The following is a 24,060-nucleotide window of genomic DNA, read 5'->3' on the forward strand; positions in this document are numbered from 1 at the left end:
TCTTCCTAACATCCACCCTAAGCCTCCCTTGACACAGCTTGAGACTGTGTCCTCTCGTTCTAACACAGGTTGCCTGGGAGAGACCAACCTCTGCCTGTCTACAACCACCCTTCAGGTAGTTGTAGATGTTAATAAGGTCTCCCTTGAGCCTCCTCCTCTCCAGGCTAAGCAACCCCAACTCCCTCAGCCTCCTCACAGGACTTGTGCTCCAAACCCCTCATCAGCTTTGTTGCCCTTCTCTGGACACCTTCCAGCAAGTCAACATCTTTCCTAAACTGAAGGGCCCAGAACTGGACACAGTACTCAAGGTGTGACCTAACCAGTGCCAAGTACAGGGGCAGAATGATTTCCCTGCTCCTGCTGGCCGCACTATTCCTGATACAGGCCAGGATGCCATTGGCCTACTTGGCCACCTGGGCACACGGCTGGCTCATGTTCAGCCTGCTGTCAACCAATACCCCCAGGTTCTTTTCTGCCTGGCTGCACTCCAGCCACCCTGACCCCAGCCTATAGCTCTGCATGGGGTTGTTGTGGCCAGTGTGTGGAACCCAGCACATAGATGTGTTATATCTCATGCCTTTGGACTCTGCCCATCTGTCCAGCCTGTCAAGGTCCCTCTGCAGAGCCCTCCTACCCTCTAACAGATCAACACCTGCTCCCAGCTTGGTGTCATCTGCAAACTTTCTGATGATGGACTCAATGCCCTCATCTAGATCATCAGTAAAGATTTCTTTCTTGAAGTAGGTCCAGCCCTCCTGGATCCCTTTGTTTTTAAGGGCTGTTTCCCTCTCAGTCACCCCACCCTCAACTTCCAGTGCCCCATACATGGTTTGCAAGGGCAGCTGGGAAGGTGAGGGGAGCTGTGGGGGGTTTTCTCTTGCCTCTCCTAACAGGGACCTGAATCCATTTCCTGCTGCTTCTTGGGTGACCTCCCTCTGCTAGGGAAGTCTGCAGAGCTTGGTTCCTCAAATCCAACTCCCTTTCACATTCCCTTACAGTCCTAAGTCTAGCAATTTCTCTCTTCAGTTCAGCCACTAGATTAAGCAGAGCTGCATAGAGAAATACAGTGATTGTTACTCTGTGGCCACTGTTATTCTGGCATTATTATTGAAACCTGTGGTGGTAGCATGAATGATCTTCCTGAAGATGATGCCAGCTGAATCCTTAAGAAGGAGCTACTGATATTAAATATTATGACACTTCCCTGTTCTTTGCTGACATAGGGTGCTTTTACTGTGTTAGCAGCTTAAGGAGTGAAAGGACAAAATGAAAAGAGAATTTAATAGAAATGTGTTCTGTTCAAGTATCAACATGTTAATATGTTGAGTATATTATAAAAGCCTCATAAAAGTAATCAAATGGAAATTTTGTATTTAGGCATATAATGTGCCAATGTCTTTGAGTACAGAGAAGGACACTGACCTTTTCTGTTCAGAGAAATTTGGAAACTATAAATGTGAAAAAGTGAACACTTGTTTGAAAATGAGGGGACACCTTTTCTTAAAGGTGGAATTATAATAAATATCCTTAAATATGAGATTTAAGGTAAATATACTGTAATTTACTTTCAAGAAATGAGAGATACTCTCAGAATAAATATCTACACAGAAAATGACCAAAGAACTGAGACAGCACTTGCTTATAGAACCTAGAGCTGAAGGCTGGCAACCTCTTCCAACTGAGGTCTTTAATGGGCTAGATCCTCTGTTGGTGTAAGACTCTTAGGTATGCTGAGTCACTTGTTAGTGCAGTGAAAATACAGGCAAAGGGTAGGAGGGATGAGAGTGACAGTAATAAGGTTTCACTTAGAAAAGGGATCTCTATATTTTGATGACTCTTCAAGAAAGCCATTTTATTTTTTATTCTAAAGCACCCTTTTCATTCATGGCCATGTTTTCACTTAACTGTAAAAATATGCTAAATAGTGTAATTAGCCAGAAAAATACTGCTTTACTGCTATAATAAGAGATGTGGATAGGGGACAAGAGATAAAAGAAAATAAAACATTTTAAAAGGAAGATAATACCTTACTTTGCCTTACAGTGTCAATAGACATACTCAAGTATAAGTCACGTCTTTTAGTAGGCTTGCATTAGTAGTTGTGAGGCTGACTGTTGAAAAGGTACCTTTCAGTTCTTTGCTTACCCTTTGAAGTGAATAACAATTGCTTGTGAATATTAGAATTATGAACAAATTACTTAAACACAAACTTACTTTTATTTTTCTACCCACATATGGGCATCCATATCCTGGTCTCCATCATCTTTCTTCCTACTTGTGAACAGTTGCTGTCCTGACCAACATTCCACACTACTGGTGGAGTTTGTTTTGCCACATTCTGTTATAAAAAGATGGAAAACAACAAAAGAAAAGGACTTTCTGTTCAATGGCAGAACTTATCTCAGCATCTTGTCTTTTTCTTACTTCCTGCAAATAATTCTATTCCATTTTAATAACCTACTGCATTCCAGAATGGGTCTAATAATTGCATAGCATAGTCATTAAGGAGCTAGGATGTTCTGTTACTTAGATAATCTTCCTCTAACAACCATTTAGCAGTTGGGAGTTTTCCCTTGCTTACATTGTTAATAACCAGTATCAGTTCCTCAGAGTTTTGCAGAACAATGGTTGTGGGCTTGAGGACTCAGACAAAACCACTTCATTTTATTTTTGAGATGACCTTACACAATCTGTGTCTTGTATGCTGTTTTCATTTTTGTGTATGCAGTTGTATTGTGTGTTAATTTCTGAGGCCTGAATTCTGCTTTGATGTTTGCATTTCTATTTTATTCTTGGTTTTAGCACTAAATTAAGCCTTTTTCTTCAGACTTTCTCACGTGTTACTCCTTCCCAGGATGACAGAAAGTAGACATAGGTCATGAGACCTAAATTGTCTCATCTATTTCCCGTGCTTGTCTTGCACCATTGTCTTAGTGTGCCTATCAGTGGGCCTTGATCCTCTACATCTATAGAAACCTCACAACTTCTCATACACATCTCAAATATAATATGGACAGCCTTTAAACTGATTGAGTTTAAAGGAGAGGGCTAGTACACAGTACTTTGGAAATTATTGCGAAAGAAGCAGGGGATAAATGCCAAAGTAATTTTGTATCATCTGAAATTGACTGTGGAGTACTTGCACTCTGCTTAATTCAGCTCTTGTAAAATGTCTGCCCACTGCCCTGGAATCAGTGGGGAACTTATTTTCAGGAAAGAGATTTCTAGCTGTCGCTGTTTACTTTTAAAAGACTAATTGGTAAATTGGTGCCTGAATGCCTTAATGTAGGAGTTCAGTGGAACAGATCATCTGGAGTGATTACGTTTTTCAGAATATCCTGTCACACTAGAGCAGGTGCGTGAAAGGTTGGCAAACGTGTGTTTGTTGTGCCAATAAAAAGTGCTGCAAGCTATCATTGTTCTATAATTTGTTCATAAGTTATTTACTGTTGTGTGTATTGCACAAGATACAATATATCCAAGAAAAATCTTTGCTGTTGCACGACCTTACAGTAATGTGCACTTCTTAAAGCTTAGAAAAGTCCAGAAATTGGATTCCTGTGGAAGTCACTTAATATTTTCTTTTTTCTTTAAAAAAATAAAAATCAGAGGTGCACAGCACATATATTTGTGCAAATTCACTAAGTGCACCTGAATGGTGAACTATAGGCTGCCTTGCTGTAAAAGGCAACAAGAGCTGCAGGGGAGAAAACAAAACAAACAAACAGAAAAAACCCAAGTAAAATCTACACAAGCTTCACAAAACAAAAGTGCAAGTCAACAGAGCTGAAATTCTGGAAGAAGTTTAGGTGTTGTTTGGTTGTTGTGGTCTGGTTTTGTGTTTTTTTACTGTTCCCACATGCTGTGATTTAAACCCTGGGAAGATGTACAGTCTGATTTGCTACATTGTTTTCACTTGTTGCTTATTCTACTGGTGCTACTGAATGGGTGAGGAATAAACCCACTATATGCTAACATCTTGTTTCAAAGGAGATTTTCACAGCTCTCTCAGAAATGTAAGTCATCTAATATGTGTTCAATTCGTTTATCAAATCAATTTGTAATTGTATTTCTTCAAAAAAATGTTTCAGGCATATGGCTCTGGTTGTGACATTGTTATTCTGGCAAATGACTTTGAATGTGTGCAAATTATTCCTGGTGCTAAACATGGAAACATCCAGGTCAGTTGTGTGGAGTGCTCCCAACAACAAGGCAGGGTAAGGATTTTATACATTCTAATAGGTTTATTTTTCTTAAGATGAATAAACAAAATAGTTAAACAACAGCATAACAGGTTAATAGTATCAATGAGTTAATTGCATGAAAAAGATCTGCGTTTACTGATCTGTAACTGAGTAACATCTCTTGAGTTACTCAGAGAATTGTTTACTAGTTCGTTTGTTTATTTATTTCTTTGTGGCAAGGTGGGTGTGGGCAGGGGAAGCAGGAGGCATCTGGTAACAATGTTTTTTATTCCTTTCAGGGACCTGCAATAACAGGTCTTACAAAACGTGGAAATAAGTATTAGTTACAGTTACAGTACAGTATCAGAAATAGAATGGTACTAAAATTATTGTCTTCATTATTGTATACTTTCACCTAACTAAAGAAGAAGACATGGATAAACTATTCATGTATACATATACATACATGCATGTGTGTGTTTGTGTGTCCTGCAAATCAATGAATTAGAAATACTGTATTTTTTCTTCAGAAAATCTTAGGCATTTGTTTAGAAGTGCTACAGAGTGAGCCATCATAATTGCATGGCCCTTTCACTGGCTGTGTGGTTTGATTTTTGCTCAATAAACAATGCTAAAGAGACAGTTCAGATTGCTGAGAAAAAAAGATATTTTGAATTGTGGTAGCTCACTGAGCAAATTCTGTTTGTCAGTTATCACTGCCTACCAGTACTAGCCAGCTGAAAACTGGTAGTAGTATTGAGAAAGCCCCAGTCAAGATTCAGGCAGGTTTAGCTGGCAAGGCCCCTGCACTGGAGCAGTGCAGTCACAGAGAGATTGTAGCTGCACCAGTGGCCCCTGCAAGCTCACCATGAACTCCTGAGTGGTTCTGCAGTGAGGACTCTGAACTCAGTCTATTCTTTTCTTTGGAAGTGTTGTTGAAACCTTCCCCCCAACTCAGCTCCTCTGAAAGAGGAAAGAAGGTTTTGTAACAAGTGTGAAACTTTTACATTTCTGTACTCAGGAAACCGGACCCTGACTGGGAAGAAATTACGCAGGTTTTCTTTTAAAAATATTTTAAGGAAGTAAAAGGAATTGTAGAGATAGCCAAAAGCACTCATAAGCATATGAGGATTAGGAACATGACCAGATAAATTGCTAATGGAGACCACTTTGTGTATGGAGGTTTCTGTGAAATAGGTGGGTGAAAGAAAATGAGGGGTTGAGTGGTATTAGTATTTAAGTTTTTCTGTTTATGACTTATTTCCCCTCAATGTATTTAATGGTTCAGAATAGAATTACTTTCCCTCCTGTTTCTTGTAATTATTATTTAGTGGTACAAAATGGAATCTGGGAACACACAGACCCTCACACACTAATAATTAATTTATTAGCTGTGAATTGGAAGAGGAGCAGAAGTAGTAGAGGCATCACGTTTCAGGTGTGCACTAACAGTAGTCACCCTAGAAGAATATAGTACATCTGATTGACAGTGTTTATCTCGCTAAACAAGGCATCTTCCCTCTTTGTAGTTAAAATTTTAAAGCTTGTTCAGAAGTATGTATTTCTCAACTCCTTTGAGAAAGTATACCTAGAACACAACTAGTGGCAGTTGCATTCTTTCACTTTTCTTCAATGATGTCACACAGAAGAGGCACTAGAAATTCTGTGGCTGTTTTGGTGTAGTAAAGAACGGTTACAGTTATCTCATCACCTTACATTTTGAGTCTTCAATTTTTTTTTCCAGATTGCAGCGTCATATGGAAATGCTGTTTGTATTTTTGAACCACTTGGTATAAATTCTCACAAAAGAAATTGTGTAAGTATGTATTTTATTACTGTAATTCTGTCTAGGTTCTTAGACTTCTCAGGATATCAGGTAGTGATAGGACTAGGGGGAATGGAATGAAGCTGGAGGTGGGGAGATTCAGGCTGGATGTGAGGAGGAAGTTCTTCACCATGAGAGTGGTGAAGCCCTGGAATGGGTTGTCCAGGGAGGTGGTTGAGGCCCTATCCCTGGAGGTGTTTAAGACCAGGCTGGACGAGGCTCTGGCCAGCCTGATCTAATGTGGGGTGTCCCTGCCCATGGCAGGGGGTTTGGAACTAGATGATCCTTGTGGTCCCTTCCAGCCCTGACTGATACTATGATACTTATGATAGATGAGGCAAAAGTCTGTCAGCCAGTTATTACATTGGCACGCAAAAGACTAATGGATAGAAATTTTCCACCATCTACTGTCATAAGTTTGGATGGATAGAATCTTCCACTGCATGAATCAAACTGGAGACTGCACTCCTGATAGGTTCATAACAACATCTGTTCTTGAATCTCATACTGGAATGACATGGTGACAAGTCAGTATTGTTTTTGAAGCTTGAAGAGATTGTCAGATCTGTGATAGAGAAATACAACCTAGACTGGTATACATGGAGCCAGGATTGTTTAAATAGCACAGCCATGGATGAGCACTCAAGCATTGAATATGTTCTCAAGCAAGTTTCACAGTCTTTGTTGCATCCATGCTGCCATCCCTGAATGGTCCTGAGTGTTTTTGCAGGAGGTTTAATAACAGTTTCATACAGAAAGAAATAAATAGTGGCGTATTTATATTTTGTTGTTGAAGTGAGAATTAATCCTTTACTGTTCTTAAATTACAGCAACTAAAGTGTCAGTGGCTTAAAACTGGGCAATTCTTCCTCAGTTCTATGTCTTACAACCTTGCTTGGGATCCTCAAGGTAATGTGAAGGTTGAAGTATTTGTTCAACATTTGTAGTCAGGAGAATTTGAACACAAATTATTTTTCTTGTAATAAAGTGAAAGCATAAGTATGGATAGTTTAGATGATTTGTTCCTGGGCATTGTCATGTAAAACCTGGAGCTATGGTTAGCATTTGCCAAGCATTTGAGTCTTTTATACAAGGTCTTAGTTTGGGAATCCCAGTGTTAGGTTGCTGACTTAAATTACAACTAATAAGCATATAAATATAATTTTATCACTATTAAAGTCAGCAATATGCCCAGACAGATATTCATAAGATGTCTAACAATGTGTATTTCTTTGAGATGTGAATGGCTATTTAGCATCTGCAACATTAATTGCTAAGTATGATTGGTTGTTTGAAAGCACCAGAAAAACTTTGGTTTTTCTTTAAAAATGTTATAAAAGTATTTCAATAAGAAGAGCTGCATATCATGAAGTTCATCAAGGCCAAGTGCAAGGTCCTATGCCTGGTTCAGGGCAATCCCAAGCACAAATACAGGCTAGGTGAGGAGTGGCTTGAGAGTGGTCTTGAGGAGAAGGACTTGAGGATGTCAGTTGATGAAAAATTGAACATGAGCTGGCAATGTGTGCTTGCAGCCCAGAAAGCCAACTATGTCCTGGGCTGCATCACAAGAAGTATGACCAGCAGAACAAGAGAGGTGATTCTCCCCCTGTACTCTGCTCTCATGAGACCCCACCTGGAGTACTACATCCAGTTATGGTGCCCCCAGCATAAGAGAGGCATGGAACTGCTGGAGCAGGTCAAGAAGCAGGCCACGGAGATGATCAGATGGCTGGAGCACCAATCCTAACAGGCTGTGAGAGTTGGGGCTGTTCAGACTGGAGAAGAGAAGGCTCCAGGGAGACCTTAGAGCAGCCTTCCAGTACCTGAAGGGGGCCTACAAGAAAGCCAGGAAGGGATGACTTAGACAGGCTTGCAGTGATGAAGGAACGACTTTAAGCTTGAGGAGGGTGGATTGAAACTGGATATTAGTAGGAAGTTCTTTACAGTGAGGGTGGTGAGACACTGGAACAGGTTGCTCAGGGAGGTTGTGGATGCCCCCTCCCTGAAGGTGTTCAGGACCAAGTTGGATGAGGCCTTGAGCAACCTGGTGTAGTAGGTGTCCCATAGCAGGGGGGTTGGAACTAGATGATCTTTACAGTCGCTTCCAACCTAAACCATTCTGTGAATACATGATTGTGTGGTAGTTTTAATGTTGGGGGTGGAATTTCAACCCACCACAGATTGAATACTCTGTTGTATTTAAAATAGACTTTTTAACATTGAGTTTTCAACCTGTGCTGAATAATTATCAAAATGACAACAGGTTTAATCTTTCAATAAACACACATCATCTTGGTTTCACAGCTTTGATATTGCTCTCTTCCAGGTAACAGGCTGCTGACAGCAACTGACTTCTTGCAATTGTGGGCCCCTCCATCTAGTGACATTCTAGAAGAAGATGAAGATGATGATTCTGTCAGTCAGATCAAAGATGATAAAGTTCTCCCAGTTCTAAATGACTGGAAATGTGTCTGGCAGTGCAAGTGAGTGAGATGGTTTTTATCTGCAGACAAATGGCAATGCCGCCTCATATATCAAGTCTGTCTTCTCTCCAAAACCATACTTGAAAATGTGCATTTACATCAGCTTAAAATACAATAAAAGAAGATCATGTAAGTTAATCCAGAAGTGACCTATCACCAGATAACCTAATCAAGGGCTTGCTCAAACTGTGCTGCACTACAGTATGTCTAAATTTTCCCTGTTTTCTCATCTTGAAAGTAGTGTTGAGATATTGGATGAGACTGAACAGAGGAGCAGTAGCAGGCAGATATGCTACACTGATAAATATGAGGGCTGCTTCCTGAATCTTAGGAGGAGGGTCCTGAAAGTCTTTCTATCCTTTATTTGAGGTCTGTGTCACAGAAGTGCTTCATGATCAGCCATTTGTGTGTATATATATATGCAGACTTGGGAAGCAGCTGTCTTATGAACCTGCCTGGACTTGTTCCTGTGTTACCTGCTCTAAGTGGTCCTTCTTTGCAGGGGATTGGATTTGATGATCTCTGGAGGTCTCTTCCAACCCCTAGCATTCTATGATTCTGTGAACCTGTTTTCTTCTGACTTTTTGGAAGCAGTTACAGATTTTGTGCCCACAAAGCATTGTGTAGGCTGCTTTCCTCTTTCAGACAGCTGTCCCATAAACGGTAGTCAAAGACAAATGGTATCACAAATTAGCTAAAAGATCTTCACTTGTTTCTTCCTACTATTTGTCTTCACTGGGAGTAGAGGAGCAGGTGCGAGAAACTTCACTTCTGTGACTACATGGGAAAGTGTGGAAATACCAAATATTTTGTTTCATTGTAGTGTATACTTTTGATGATTTTGCTGTTTCTGAAGTATGCTTAAAGCAACAGCTATAAAATACTAATATATTTCATTTAAATAATGAACAGTAGTACTTAAATGAATGCAGGTGGAATAATGCTATAGAATACACATGGAATAATACAGCAGAGTAGACTATAGACTATACTTACAATTTAAAACTTCACTCTCATGTTCTTTAGGACTGCAGTATCGGTACATTTGATGGCATGGTCACCTGATGGTGAATACTTTGCAACAGCTGGGAAGGTAAGGACAAAAAAAGAATAATTATAGAAGTGATTTGCATTTGTTTGACAAAAGTAATATAGAATAGTCTTGGACCATACATTCTATTGTAGTCTGAGCTAGGTGTAACTATCATCTCATATGCAATACTGTGCCATTACATATGAGATGTTACATTACAGCATTACACAGGGACTTAGCATGAATTGTCTCAGTGGGGAAACTGACTGTTAATGATCTTAATAGTGTAGTGTGAGGAGCCTATTTCAGGCTTCTATTGTTGCAGGGAATTGGACATGAGATTTAAGCATACATACGTGCTATGCAGAAAATGCATAGTGAACCAAGAGAAGGGGAGGGGGCAACTGAACTGGAACAATTCCTTATCAGAGTGGAGTGTTGGCCAGTAGAGTATTTCTTCAGTCCTGTAACTCATTTCCAGAATGACCATCAATGAAATAAGTGATCTCAGAAATGGGTTGTCTGAAAAACTGCAAATAGTTATGGGCCACAGATTAAATTTTCATTAAAGATACCAGAACAGCAATTTCCTGCTTATTTGGGATTTTCTGTTTTGTGACTTTTAAAATTACAGCCAGTTAACCCTGTGATTTTATTTGTTTAATTGCTTTACCTAGGATGACTGCCTTTTAAAAGTTTGGTATCCTATGACTGGTTGGAAGTCGTCTCTTCTGCCCCAAGAGAATGAAGAAAAGAAGAAGTGCTCAGAGCCTGTCAACTTCTCATTTGTTTATTTGGCACACCCTCGAGCAGTGACAGGATTTTCATGGCGTAACATTAGCAAGTACATGCCCAGGTTCGAAAGGTTTCTTTTTCAAACAAAAACTAAACAAGCCTTTGGCCAAGTAATTTTTTAATGCTCTGTTTAAGCCATTAAGAACATGTTTAGATTTCTCTGATTGTATTTTCAAGAATTAAAAAAAACACCCCACATCAGAGATGAGATTTATTCGAACATATGGTATAAACTTCAGTGCCATCTCAAGTTATGCAAGGAAGCATGACTGTAAGGCACTGTCTTAACCAAATGATGCTATAACATTGGAAATAAAATATTGTTTCAATAATCAGCATTTAGGTAGCTGTTTTCTGCACCTTGTTGTATATACTGGCATTTAATTCTTTGTTCAGTTTCACTTCTCATTGTTTAATAAAATATGTGCATTCTTCAAGTAGTTCAGCAAGTCAGAGAATTGAGGCAGTTTCATAATTACAGTTTTTGTGCTACTGATATATAAAACCTTTAGGGGAGTGGCAGAAATGTGAATGAAACAACAGTTACTGAATATTTGTATAATCCTAATGTAGCTACATTGGGTAGTAACCTTGCTATGTCTACCATTAGGGGCTTAGTCTGTAATGTATTACTTACATCGTGTCTTGATGGCATCTGTCGGCTGTGGGCAGAGACGTTGTTACCAGAAGATACTCTTCTTGGTGAGCAAATCTGTGAAACTAGCACTTCCAGCATTAGCACCACCTCTCAGTCTGGAAAGCAAAAGGACAAAATACAGCATGCACTAGAGGTATGAGTAAATACTTGGTTTGTCGATTTTTTTTTCTTTCAAGATCCTTAGAACTTAAATATTTGAAGGATGTAGAACTCTAATGATGTGTAATATCTAGCCCTTAGAAGCACAACAAAACAGAATGAATTATTTCTTGTCAGTTTTTGAATTCATTAACTAAATACTGAAGAAGTCAGAGACTTTGCTGCTCTCTGGCGCAGCTCCATGTTTGTAAAACTCAGTGTACTTTTTCTATATCTAACTAATAGTGATGGGAAGACACAATGCTCAATATGGAATAGTACGTGATGGTGTCTTTCTGATTTGGTCTGAATGTCTGTAGTTGTAACAGTGGGAGCAGTAAATATACTCTTAGTTTTTATTTATTAGACTTGATAATTGCATTTCCAAACAGAGGTATTACTGGGCTCTAAACTGTTAAAATCAGACCAAGTTATTATTTCTCACATATCAGGACCGTCACCAGACAGGGAGAGTGGAACCAGCTATGCTTGTGCTCTCCATGTGGTCTCATCAGTTTTCAGTTAACACAAAAATAATTAATCATAAAATTACATTGCAAAGGTTACTGCTTTTAGATTGTTGTAATCTTGTTTATGAATGTTACACAAAATAGTGTGTATTTTTGTCTTGCGCGAGTAGATATCAAAGGAACTTTCAGAAGACTGTTAGAACAGTTCTGGCCAAAGGCAAAGCTCATGTGCATAAACATTACTAATCTCTAATTAAAAAAAAATGCTGTTGAAATTAGTCTTCACTTCTCTATGTAGAAGGATGTTAAAAAGCTGTAGGCTTTATATAAGTATGAATTTTTGCCTTGCAGTTTTTTAGGATTTATTTATTTTTTGTAACTCTACCAGACAATTCACCATTTGAAAAACATGAGAAAAGGACAAAGGAGATCTTCAGTTCTTGTTACCCACACGGATGTGTTGCCGGATCAGCAGGGTACTCATGAAGTTCAGCGTCACATTTCACATCATGCAAATGCCCTTGGGCACTTCCATATAGCAGCAAGCATCAACCCTAACACAGGTGAAGTACAACCACTTATTAAGTTGTAACAATATATTTGTACTAAGGAAATAATAATTGAATACAGGCATATAGAAAGACTTGCTTCAGAAGCCTGTTGCTTGGCATAGAGCTTTGTAAGATAAACAAGGCTTAATTTATTCTGAATACCTTCAGCACTTTGGAAAGGCAATCAAATTCATCTGTGCATGTCAGAAAGCAAAAGAAACCTAAATTTCAAGTCTGCTTGGTGTTTGATTGTTGGGTTTGGGGAGTCAGTGGAATATGATGAATAGAGAGCATCCTACAATATATAATGAAGTAAAAAAAACCTGTAGCAGATGGATTTATTTTTTTCCTTGGCAGGGAACTATCTGCATTTTATAGAATAATATAGAATATTTTAAACAAGGAAAAGAGCAGTCATGTGCCTTACCTAAAACATGTACATGAAATGACAACACTGCAACATGTGAAACTAAGCAATTAGAACTCCACACTATAATTGTGTTTTTAATTAAAATTGCATATAGAAACTCGATTTGTATCCTACAGATGCAATTGTGTCATTTTTACAGGCACAAATTATGTTCTACTTTAAATAAGTTAAATGTCTTAATTAAGAAATCTGTGTGTATGTGCATTTGTATATATATGTGCAAAGAATAGTCTCATAAATAGCTTGTTTATTTGTTTACAATTCTCCACAGATATTCCGTCGGTCATGGCTGGAACAGCTTTTAATATAGATGAAGGAAATGGAGGCTTCGTTGTTCACTGGTTGAATAATAAAGAATTTAATTTTACATCCTCTATTGAAGTATTTATGCAGCATCTAAGAAAACTTTCTGAGCAACAAACAGAACAAGATTTTGATGTTGAAGTTGAAGAGGAGGAAGAAATGGAAGAAAAAGAGAGAGGCTTACATATGAAATTAGATCACGGTTAGTAATATTGTGATAGATAAGTAGCACATTAATTATTTTGAACTATATTAATGCAATAATTAATACAATTATTTAGCACAAGAATTGTAAGTGCTAACATTTTATCACTGATCTAATTTCATTTTCAGATGAAATTTTGGATGCTTTAAGCATGACGTTCAATTATGTACTTTTCTGTTGTAAGACAATAGCAATATACATCATGAAAAGAGAGGTAGCTTTTGTGAGCTATGAAACTAGAGCTAGGATCTGCTCTCGATTTACCTTACCATCTGATTGTCAGTAATGACATACTAATTAATGGGAAGCTTCAAGAAGGGTTGGACCTAACTCCATTTTAATGTAACTGCACTGTTTCCAGTACTGGTAAGATTTACATGTGTGAAACCTTAGATCACTTGATGAACCCAATTGCAGCTGTTAACAAAGGAATGGAGACATGTTTGGAGATTAATGATGGAAAGCATATCCATCCAGAAATGCATTATATTGCTGATGAAGCCAATAAGGTTCTTAAAATCTAGACTATCAATGCTGTGGTTAAGTGTGTGATAATTCTTACTCAACATGCAATATGTATTACTTCATCAGTTATCACATACCATCTATTTCATGGTTGTTTTCTAAATACAAAAAGCTTCCACATTAATTTGGAACCAGAATGATATAAAAAGTGTGGTTTTATATAGTTGACCAGAATAATCTTAGACAGAGCATCACTTCTAAGGTCTGAATTTTTACTGTCATATTTATTATTACTTCTATTGCATAGTCAGAAGCAGCAGCAAATGGCCAGATCCTCATATTTTAAAAGACAGACCAAAGGAAGACATTTCTACCCTCAGTGTGCAGGAATGTTCTTACCAGATAGTACTATTAGCAGATTAAAACAATACTGTGGTTTTTTACTAGAAACTGATAGGGAAATATTTGCATTGGGTAAAGTGTCATGTTTCTTTTCTGTTGCAGACTTGTCTATAGATAGAGAATCAGAGACAGGCACTGGTACAGGCTCTTCAGAACATGAAGATGGTGAAAGAGAGGGAAGCCCCAAAACATCTCTACTAGCAGGCCCGCGTATGCCTCTTCCAACAGTTTTGTTAGATCGGAAAATTGAGTTGCTCCTTACTGAATGGAACAGAAATCCAGATATGCTTTTTACTATTCATCCTGTTGATGGTACCTTTTTGGTGTGGCATGTGAAATATTTAGATGAACACACTCCAGGCATCTTTCGACAAGTTCAGGTATTTGTATGTTTCAAATTGTTCTATTATTTATGATCTTAATCAGCAGTCATTGTGCCCTTTCTTTTATATCTGAACTTCAGTATGAATATCATTTGAAGGACTTTTTGTGAAACAGCTAATGTTTATTCAGACTTAAGCTGGGTTGTCATATTCTAATTTAATTTTTTTTTCTTTTTTTAGGTTTCATTTTCTTCTAGGATTCCTGTTGCATTTCCATCAGGAGATGCTAGCTCCCTTAGCAAAAATATTATGATGTATGCTTGCCCTGTCTTTATAAAAGATAACAGTGATGCAACATATCAGAAGACAACGGACTTCCCAGATAACACTCTAGCAAATAAAGGACCAAGCCTTGCCCAGGACAGTGCAATAATTTCTCCCGTAGTAATGATGATTTCCAAACATATAGATGGCTCTCTAAATCAGTGGGCAGTTACTTTTGCTGATAAATCAGCTTTCACTACTGTGCTGACTGTATCACATAAATTCAGGTACTGTGGTCACCGTTTTCATCTCAATGATCTAGCTTGCCATTCTGTTTTACCATTACTGCTAACATCTTCTCATCATAATGCTCTGTTAACTCCTGAGCCTGACAGTTCCTGGGACTCTGACAGGATAAACAGAATAATGGATCCTCTTAAACATATGAAAGGTTCTCCTAGGCAGCAGCTTAAAAACGCAGCAACCCGTACATTCCATGACCCAAATGCAATCTATAGTGAGCTGATTCTGTGGCGTGTAGACCCTATAGGACCTTTATCATACACTGGAGGAGTATCCGAATTGGCTCGAATTAACTCTCTGCACACCTCCGCTTTCTCTAATGTAGCCTGGCTTCCAACACTTATCCCCAGCTATTGCCTTGGTGAGTATACTTGGCATGTTTCCATAGATAGTTAACACTGTGACTCATAGAATTACTTTATTAACATAAATTATTTCATTTATATTAAATTAAAGTGCATTTATATTAAATTTTCTGCATTTTCCTCATATTATGCAAAGTAAGCATTTTTACTTCATTTGAAGCTAAACTACCTCAAAACATTTAATCTGGTCTGCAAAGAAGCAAAAAATCCACTCCATTACAGTTTTTCATGTATTACTACTGCAGAAATATTTCTCCTTCCACCTTTATATTTGCCCTTTGACTGGAGGATAGAAGGAAATAATCCTAGAGGTTAATTTTATCTGAAAAGCTTAGAGACAGTAAACAAGGAAAAAAAGCTACAGCAAATATAGCTGAACATTTAACCTGGACTCCTACTCTGAATCATCTCTGACAACCTAGAGGAACTAGAATTAGCCCTTCTGAGCACCTTCTTAGTGAAGGAGAACTGTGAAGAGAACATAACTACTCTAAGGAATGGCAGCATTCCCTTAAGTGTACTACACACTGGTATTTGTATGTGTGAACAATGTGAACATACAGGAATTTTGCTTAGATTGTTCAACCTCTATGAAGAGTTTCAGCTACAAGAATGAGCAGAAAGGGAGTTATTTCAGAGTTCAGTAACACTGTTGTAATGTATACATTTGCTTAGGCTTTTTTGCTACAGTACTTTATAAAAATTGTTAGAAACATTCAAATGCTGTGAAGTGGATTTTAATAAAGTACCTGATGCTATTTGACTGCCATTTTTCCTTTAGCTGTGAGATTTCTGTGCTTTCTCTTAGGTACATACTGCAACTCTGCTAGTGCTTGCTTTGTTGCATCTGATGGCACAAACCTGAGACTCTATCAAGCCGTTGTAGATGCACGAAAACTTCTAGATGAATTATCTGACCCTGAATCATCTGTAAGTTTTATGTAGAAATGGTGTGAAAGTATTAAAACAAAACTAATCAAGGCAACTTTGTAGTTGTCTGTAAACATTAGCAGACAGAAATGCAGCTATTGCTACTGAGAGCTGCTGGACTGAAACAGTTTCCCTGACAAGTTTCCCCAACCTGTAGCAGGTGAGAAAAGGTAAAACAGGATTCCTTCTTTGTCTTCTCAAAAGAGAGAATAGCTAGGGGGAAGGTGAAAATAGAAGATCAAGGCTTAGGTGTGTCCATCTAAGTTGCATATATATATGAGGAAGGGCAGAGGTATTGGGATAGGAGGGAATCAGCAGGTTATTGCTAAGGGTAATATTAGATCTTATTTTTTCTGTAATAAATTTTTTCATGCTTTTTACAATTCATTTAATTAAGTAAAGTCTGTTGCACTGTTACAGTATAAAGAAGCACAACTGGTTTTTTCCCTTCTGTTATTTTAGAAGCTATTTTGCAAGACAGAGCTTGTCAATATTTCGGTTGGTCTGATGAATCAGTTCTAGGAGCAATGACTGTGAATGTTCTACCAAGAACCAATAAATAGCCTTTAGTTTATATATAAGCTGTACTTCACTTTAAACAAAAGTTAAGCAGCATATATATGTTTGTCATGGCACAGATATTAGTTATGTTGTGAATGGATAAATCTTTAAAGAAACATTTAATTTCTTTAAGAAACGGATGTGCTATCCTCGTGAACGGCTACAGCCTCACACTTGTGCAAATGTTTTGGTAAATGCGTTATTCATGAGTGCCAAAATGACAACATGAAACCTTTTATGCTGATGAGGAAGGTTTAGGCAACAAAAGTATATTAACTCTTCTCATTTTCCTCTGTTTCAGAAACTTATTGGGGAGGTGTTTAACATTGTGAGCCAACAGTCTACTGCTCGACCAGGATGCATTATTGAACTTGATGCAATAACTAACAAAGTAAATAAATTATTTAAGAGTCTCTTGTAAAGGTGTTTAATAGCTTAGTCTATTAATTTACCTAAACTGTTGAAAAGAGGTAAAAGAGATTACATTTCTTTATGATCATAATCTTGAGTTTTAGTGAACATTGAGATATCTTGAACATTTTAGTCAGACTTGCTTTTAGCTGCAAAGAGCTGAAAGCCCATTGTTAGAGTGTAATGGTATTTTCTAAGCATGAATCTTGATAAAAACTTAACTAAAGCCCGATTTACAAGCCAACGTAATTAAAAGGGGAAAAACATAACAATCTCTCCAAAGAAAACTAAAAGATGAACAACATTAAAAAAAAAACCCAATCCTAAAAACTCATCCTGACTCTTTCAAAATGTAGGAATCATAGCCAAAGATAATATTTTATCTGTTAACTAATACAGCTAGAAATTTCAAAGAAGGAGGAGGCAGTATTACTACACCTTGTTCATACTCATAGTTATTTGACCCTATGTGTTTCACTGCTGTTTTCTGTTAGTAAGCCTGTAAAAACTCTATTTTACCATTTTGTAATTACACATCTGGCTGTTTTAGACACACATAAAGAAGTCTTTCTCTTTTTGTCAATACGTTTACATACCTTTTAAGTATTTTTTTTTACAGGGAATTCTCTCAGTGTTTCTCTGGAAAATGATGATGTCTTGCAACACAAAATCTTTGGCAACACTGTCTTGGGGGGGCATATTTTCCCTGTCTTGCAGGAAAGAATTTTACTGCCGTCAACCTCCTTTGTAGAGAGGTAGAGGTACTGCAGACAGGTCTGTTGCTTTCAGGAAGGATAGTTGTTGATATACCTGAGAGAAGGAAAATCTGTAAATCTGGTTTTTAGATCCCAAGCAATTCACCACAGACCTGCTTTCCCACTTGAAAAGAGCTAAAAGCCTAAGAGTTTTTGCCACTCTTATGTATTCAACACTTAAGGAAGTATAAACCAGTCAGATATGAAATCACTTGTCAGTAACTGGCAAAAATACAGAATTTGTTTAAAATTGTAGATGTCAGTGAAATTATTTGACTATACAAACAATAGGTTCTAGAATATCCTGTTATCTTACTATAAGAGCAAAATGGTTAGTTTTTCTGACAGGCTAAAATTTTCAACATTATAAAAGAATTTCAGTAGTGCAAAAGGTTGCTGTATTCTTTTGAAAGCATGACTATTGCTTAATGTTTCAGTGTGGCTCAAACACACAATTGCTTCATGTCTTTCAAGAAGACTTCATTTTGGGATACAAACCACACAAGGAAGATGTGGAAGGGAAGGAAACTGAGATATTTTTCCAGCCATCACAAGGTGATGTACTGTGTCCAGTTCTGGGGCCCTAAGTTTAGGAAATGTTGACATGCTGAAACATGTCCAGAGAAGGGCAACAAAGCTGGTGAGGGTTTTGGAGCACAAGCCCTATGAGGAGAGGCTGAGGGACCTGGGGTTGCTTAGCCTGGAGAAGAGGAGGCTCAGGGGAGGCCTTATTGCTGTCTGCAACTTCTTGAAGGAAGGTTGTAGCCAGGTGGGGGTTGGTCTCTTCTCCCAGGCAACCAGCAGCAGAACAAGAGGACACAGTCTCAAGCTGCACCAGGGGAGGTTTAGGCTGGATGTTAGGAAGAAGTTCTTCATAGAAAGAGTTTTTTGCCATTGGAATAGGCTGCCCAGGGAGGTGGTGGAGTCACCATTGCTGGAGGTGTTTAGGAAGAGACTTGATGGGGTGCTTGGTACCATGGTTTAGTTGATTAGATAGTGTTGGATGATAGGTTGGACCTGATGATCTCAAAGGTCTCTTCCAACCTGGTTTATTCTATTCTATTCTAAGGTAGAACATAATTAAGTAGCTACCAAAATGTTCTTAAAGAACACTGAAATCTAGCTGGCATATGCTAGTTCCCTTTGTAATGGGAATGCAAAAGTCAGTAAAACAGCTGTTTCACGTTGCTGGTATGAATTTGTGTTTACATGGTAATGGCTGTTCTGCTTCCCTTGGAGGAGAAAGTTCTTCACAGAAAGAGTTATTGGCCATTGGAATGTGCTGCCCAGGGAGGTGGTGGAGTCACCGTCCCTGCAGGTGTTCAAAAAGGATTAGACATCGCACTTGAAGCCATGGTTTAGTTAGTCATGAGATACTAGGTATTAGGTAATAGGTTGGACTTCAATGATCTCTGGGGTCTTTTCCAACCTGGCTGATTCTATGATTCTATGAGTGAAACAATTTAACTTATATGTAATTTTGAAAAATTGACTGTCATATGTTACACACAAAGTGTATACAGAATAGAACAGAAGTGTATTTTCTGCATCAACACTTGGTTCCTTCCAGGTGATAAGGTGAATATAGCTGACTTACAAGTTAGTGGAGTAGCAAGTAACTGGGGAATTCAGTAGTAAGCTTAAAACTTCAGGAGGAAGAAAGGTAGATGGGAAAGAACCTTTACAATTGAGCAGTAGTTAAAACTGATTGAGAAAGCATAGATACCTAATGAATTAGATATACCACTAATATTCAGGTTGTCTGTAAGTTAGTCTCTAATTCTTCTGTAGCTATGAGCACAAAAAAATGTTGATACAGTTTGAATATTTTGTTTTATAGTACAACCATTTCAAAGAGGAAAATGGGGGTTTCAGTATCAATTTTTAGACAGTCTTCTGCTATTGAAAATGTTTTATGATTACATTACAGGGTATCGTCCACCACCTTTCTCAGAAAAGTTCTACCTAGTAGTAATTGAAAAAGATACCAATGGCTGCTCCATTCTTCAGATGTGGCACCTTCATCTCAAATCTGTGCAAGCCTGTCTAGGTGAGTGACTGTAATTTTCTTAGAGACAGATACTTCTTTCCTATTATTTAAAATAAAGCTTTTATAACACATTGTGTCACCTTTGTCAAGCAGAAACCTCAGAGTCAATACTGCAATAGAAGCAGTAAGATTACTTACATTGGTTGCATTCTATACTGATGGCAATAAAAAACATGTTGATAGGGTAAATAATGTACTTAAGTACTAGATTCTTTATTTTAAACCATCAGGATTTCAGAATGTTCTGGGAACCTTAAAATGAATAGCTAGAGCATGCAATAAAAAAAAAGGAAAAAACCTGCATGCATCATATAATGCTCTGTTCAGCTTAAGCACAATCTGTTTATAGGCCATTCATGTCTTGTCTTTACTTATAAGCAATTTTTTTAAGACTGGAAATTTGTTTATATATAGCAAAACCAACTGAAGCTACTTCATCAGAGAATAAGCTTAGTGTACCTGAGCAAAAGACCGTGGATTCTTCTCCAGATGTATCACCTGGCACAAGTCCCATTCCACGATCTTCATCAATTGCTAATCTTCAGACTGCAAGTAAACTCATTCTGAGCTCCAGACTTGTGTATAGCCAACCTCTGGATCTTCCTGTTGGTGTAGAGGTAGTAAGAGCAACTCCTTCAGCAGGTAAATTTAACATCTTGTTCTATCCAGCTGGTCTGCTAATTTAACTCCTAGTTTATCATACCACATCCCCTCAGCCTGTCACATTTGATACAGGGAACACAGGACTGAAAAGGCTCTCTCAAATCATTGTCTCCATGTCACATTACCCTTTCATACATCTATCAAGTCCCCACAGGAAAGGTGTTCCTGAAACTTCCTGCTGTAATAGTTGGAAACTTAGTTTTTACTCCTAGTTCATTAATAAAAGTTTTGTGCCCATTTGTTCATCTGCCAGCATTAACATGTTTTGTACACAGTGCTTTTTTTCACCCAGTGCACTTACACCTCCTTCTCTCTTTCTGTGTTGTTATCTTTTTCTTTTTTTTTCCCCCTTCTTGGGTTTTATTTTGGCAGGTTCTATGAACCTAAGCTTAACTTCCTTAAACTCATCTGATTAAGGCTTTGTAGTCCTCCCATTCTTTTAACAACTCTTGTCTTAATTAGCTCAGTTTCATCTTATCTGCATTGAAGAGTGAACTGAAATGCAGATTATTAGAAATGTTGAAGCTGCAAGACTGTTATCAGTCATAATATGTTTGTCCTTAATCAACTCTACATCAGAAAAATAATACCAGGTTGTAAAGCTCTCTGCCAGTATTAAAGAAATTGTTACATCTGACTTAATTCATGTAGGCATTCTACTTTATATTTCTGAAAGTAAGTATGTTTGATCTCACTTCAGGTCACCTGAGTTCTTCATCGATATACCCAGTCTGCCTTGCGCCTTACTTGATAGTAACATCATGTTCAGACAACAGAGTGCGGTTCTGGAGATGTACTGTAGAGACAGACCTAAACAGCAAAAATGAAGAAAGAGAAACATATCATTGGAGAAAATGGCCTTTAATGAATGACGAAGGAGAAGACAACAGCAGTACAGTGAGCATAGTAGGAAGGCCAGTTGCTGTTAGCTGTTCTTATACAGGACGTCTTGCAGTAGCATATAAGCAACCCATACAGCATAATGGTTTTGTTTCCAAAGAATTTTCCATGCATGTTTGTATACTTGAATGTGAGTCTACAGGAGGATCAGAATGGGTTTTGGAACAGACAATTCATCTGGATGATTTAGTTAAGGTTGGAAGTGTACTTGATTCAAGGGTCAGTGTAGATAGTAATCTATTTGTTTACAGTACATCAGATACTTTTTTGAATAAAGATAAATATTCAGTGCCCAGCATCAAGCATCTGGTGCATTTGGACTGGGTGTCAAAAGAAGATGGTTCACATATATTGACAGTTGGAGTTGGTGCCAACATCTTCATGTATGGAAGACTTTCAGGAATTGTAACAGATCAAACGAGCATCAAAGAGGGAGTAGCTGTCATTACTTTACCACTAGGTGGTAGCATAAAACAAGGTATAAAGTCAAAGTGGGTGTTGCTTAGATCAATTGATTTGGTATCATCTGTAGATGGCACTCCTTCACTGCCTGTTTCTCTGTCCTGGGTGAGAGATGGTATACTGGTAGTGGGAATGGACTGTGAAATGCATGTTTATGCCCAGTGGAAACATGCTGTCAAGTTTGGTGATGGAGAAAGTGATGTTTTTACTTCTGAAGACTCTACAACACAAGATCCACTCAAAACAAGCTTGATAGCTAAGAAGACAAGTGTAATTGATGGGGCAGGTATTGTGGATGATGTTTTTGGCATGCCAACTGTAATTCAGGATGGTGGTCTTTTTGAAGCTGCTCATGTGCTTTCACCTACTCTACCCCAATATCATCCAACCCAGTTATTAGAACTTATGGATCTGGGTAAAGTACGACGAGCCAAAGCCATTCTATCACATTTAGTTAAATGTATTGCAGGAGAAGTTGCAATAGTTAAAGACATAGAAGCTGGAGAAGGAACTGGTCCTAAACGCCATCTTTCTCGCACCATTAGTGTAAGTGGTAGTACTGCAAAGGATACCATCACCGCTGGAAAAGACGGTACTCGTGATTATACAGAGATAGACTCAATTCCCCCTCTGCCACTGTACGCGCTGCTTGCTGCAGATCAAGATGCCACTTATGTTTCTGAAGAAACTTCAAAAATACCTCAAGGCTCTGAAGATCATGCTAAGAGAAAAACAGAGGATCAGTACTCAGATCTATTCCAGATTCAGCCTGTTACAACTGAAGACTTTATTGATTTTGAGCCTGAAAAGAGGGAGAGTAAATCCAAAGTTATTAATCTGTCACAATATGGTCCAACTTACTTTGGCCGAGAACACGCTAGTGTCCTTTCAAGCCACCTGATGCACTCAAGTCTACCAGGCCTCACTCGGCTGGAGCAGATGTTCCTTGTAGCTTTGGCAGACACAGTGGCCATGACAAGCACTGAACTAGATGAGAACAGAGATAAGAATTACTCAGGTTAGTAACTGACATACTGTTTTAACATTCTTACTCTTTTCAGCAGACATAAACTCAAGTGTTTTTGAATAACAGGGCTGAAAGCTAACATCAGTTATTGAGACTGGATACAGTAAAAAATAAAAGCATTTACATATATATCTATGTTTCATACATAATAAGTAACTTGTAGTTCAAGCTCCCAGCAACTTTAGAAACATACATTCCTCACACATTGCATATGGTAAAGTTGTACATATGCTTTTTGTAGTCAACTGCATGTTCAAAAGTATTTGATGTTTTACAGGAAGAGATACCTTAGATGAATGTGGCTTACGGTATTTGTTGGCTATGCGCTTGCACACTTGCCTTCTGACATCACTCCCACCTCTGTATCGAGTTCAGCTGCTTCACCAAGGTATTGGTTTAGTTTGACCTACTCGAGCTGACAGAATCTGGTTATGTTTGATTTATAATACTATATTTATATTATCTGCATACACATTTTAGATTTTTTTTCTATTCCATTAAGGCCTTGCAGAGGCTTTCTTTAGCTTCCATATATGCACTGTGAATGGCAAAAAAAAGCATAGCTCTACAGCAGAAAAAAGATTCTGCCTCATTCAGTTTGAGGCATTAATAAGTTCCCTAACCAGGTGACATACAGATTGTGTATGTATCGTATTGTTTCTGCTGGAGGAATGAAGATACTGCTTTACATGAGCATGGTTTTAACTTACCTTAAAGATTATCTTTTATTTTCATCACAACAGGTTTTTTCCATCTTGCTCAGTCTGAGTAAATGCTGTTGTGAAAAAGGGGAAAGAAAAGCAGTTTCCACATAAGCAGCAAACAGAAAGGTTTCTGTCCCAGAATATGTCTGCCTCTGCAATTAGCAGAATATTGTTCCTTCAATTTTTCACCATACAACTCTAGAACATATGAGTGAGGTACTTGAAAATAATGAAAGGACCACTGAGGGGAGAACATCCCTAGTGAGCAAAAAGATATTTCAGCAATTCTTTTAGCAGCTCTACTTCCTGTTTAAGGAAACAGTCTCTCTCACATCTCCCTAACTCTTGGGTTGGAGATCAGACTTTGCATGTCTTACTTATTAACAGGTCTTAATCTTGT

At 38.1% G+C, this 24,060-nt stretch overlaps 1 protein-coding gene and 1 long non-coding RNA gene across 5 annotated transcripts in view; one reads left to right on the forward strand and one right to left on the reverse strand.

Annotated features, from left to right (window-relative positions):
* Positions 1-24,060, forward strand: part of DMXL2 (Dmx like 2) — a 54,414-nt gene that overhangs the window by 6,080 nt on the left and 24,274 nt on the right. For all 4 annotated transcript variants that reach the window (XM_068143814.1, XM_068143816.1, XM_068143815.1 and 1 more), the window contains exons 2-19: positions 4,092-4,217; positions 5,929-6,000; positions 6,840-6,918; positions 8,336-8,492; positions 9,519-9,585; positions 10,203-10,381; positions 10,931-11,111; positions 11,975-12,149; positions 12,839-13,072; positions 14,045-14,322; positions 14,506-15,193; positions 16,006-16,127; positions 16,990-17,079; positions 18,292-18,409; positions 19,785-19,904; positions 20,319-20,546; positions 21,268-22,947; positions 23,234-23,344. In XM_068143814.1, the coding sequence (XP_067999915.1) occupies positions 4,092-4,217; positions 5,929-6,000; positions 6,840-6,918; positions 8,336-8,492; positions 9,519-9,585; positions 10,203-10,381; positions 10,931-11,111; positions 11,975-12,149; positions 12,839-13,072; positions 14,045-14,322; positions 14,506-15,193; positions 16,006-16,127; positions 16,990-17,079; positions 18,292-18,409; positions 19,785-19,904; positions 20,319-20,546; positions 21,268-22,947; positions 23,234-23,344 (4,705 nt within the window). The remainder of the gene's footprint in view (positions 1-4,091; positions 4,218-5,928; positions 6,001-6,839; positions 6,919-8,335; positions 8,493-9,518; positions 9,586-10,202; positions 10,382-10,930; positions 11,112-11,974; positions 12,150-12,838; positions 13,073-14,044; positions 14,323-14,505; positions 15,194-16,005; positions 16,128-16,989; positions 17,080-18,291; positions 18,410-19,784; positions 19,905-20,318; positions 20,547-21,267; positions 22,948-23,233; positions 23,345-24,060) is intronic.
* On the reverse strand, positions 2,256-20,502 carry LOC137443801 (uncharacterized). Its single transcript, XR_010987984.1, has 4 exons — positions 20,364-20,502; positions 10,958-11,073; positions 9,489-9,577; positions 2,256-2,338 (listed from the first exon to the last, which is right to left on the reverse strand). It is a non-coding gene; the product is annotated as an uncharacterized lncRNA (long non-coding RNA).

The sequence above is a fragment of the Melanerpes formicivorus genome, unplaced genomic scaffold, assembly GCF_026170545.1.
Source record: "Melanerpes formicivorus ecotype bairdi unplaced genomic scaffold, bMelFor1.0.p_v2 SCAF_10, whole genome shotgun sequence".
In the NCBI taxonomy this organism is placed as follows: domain Eukaryota; kingdom Metazoa; phylum Chordata; class Aves; order Piciformes; family Picidae; genus Melanerpes; species Melanerpes formicivorus.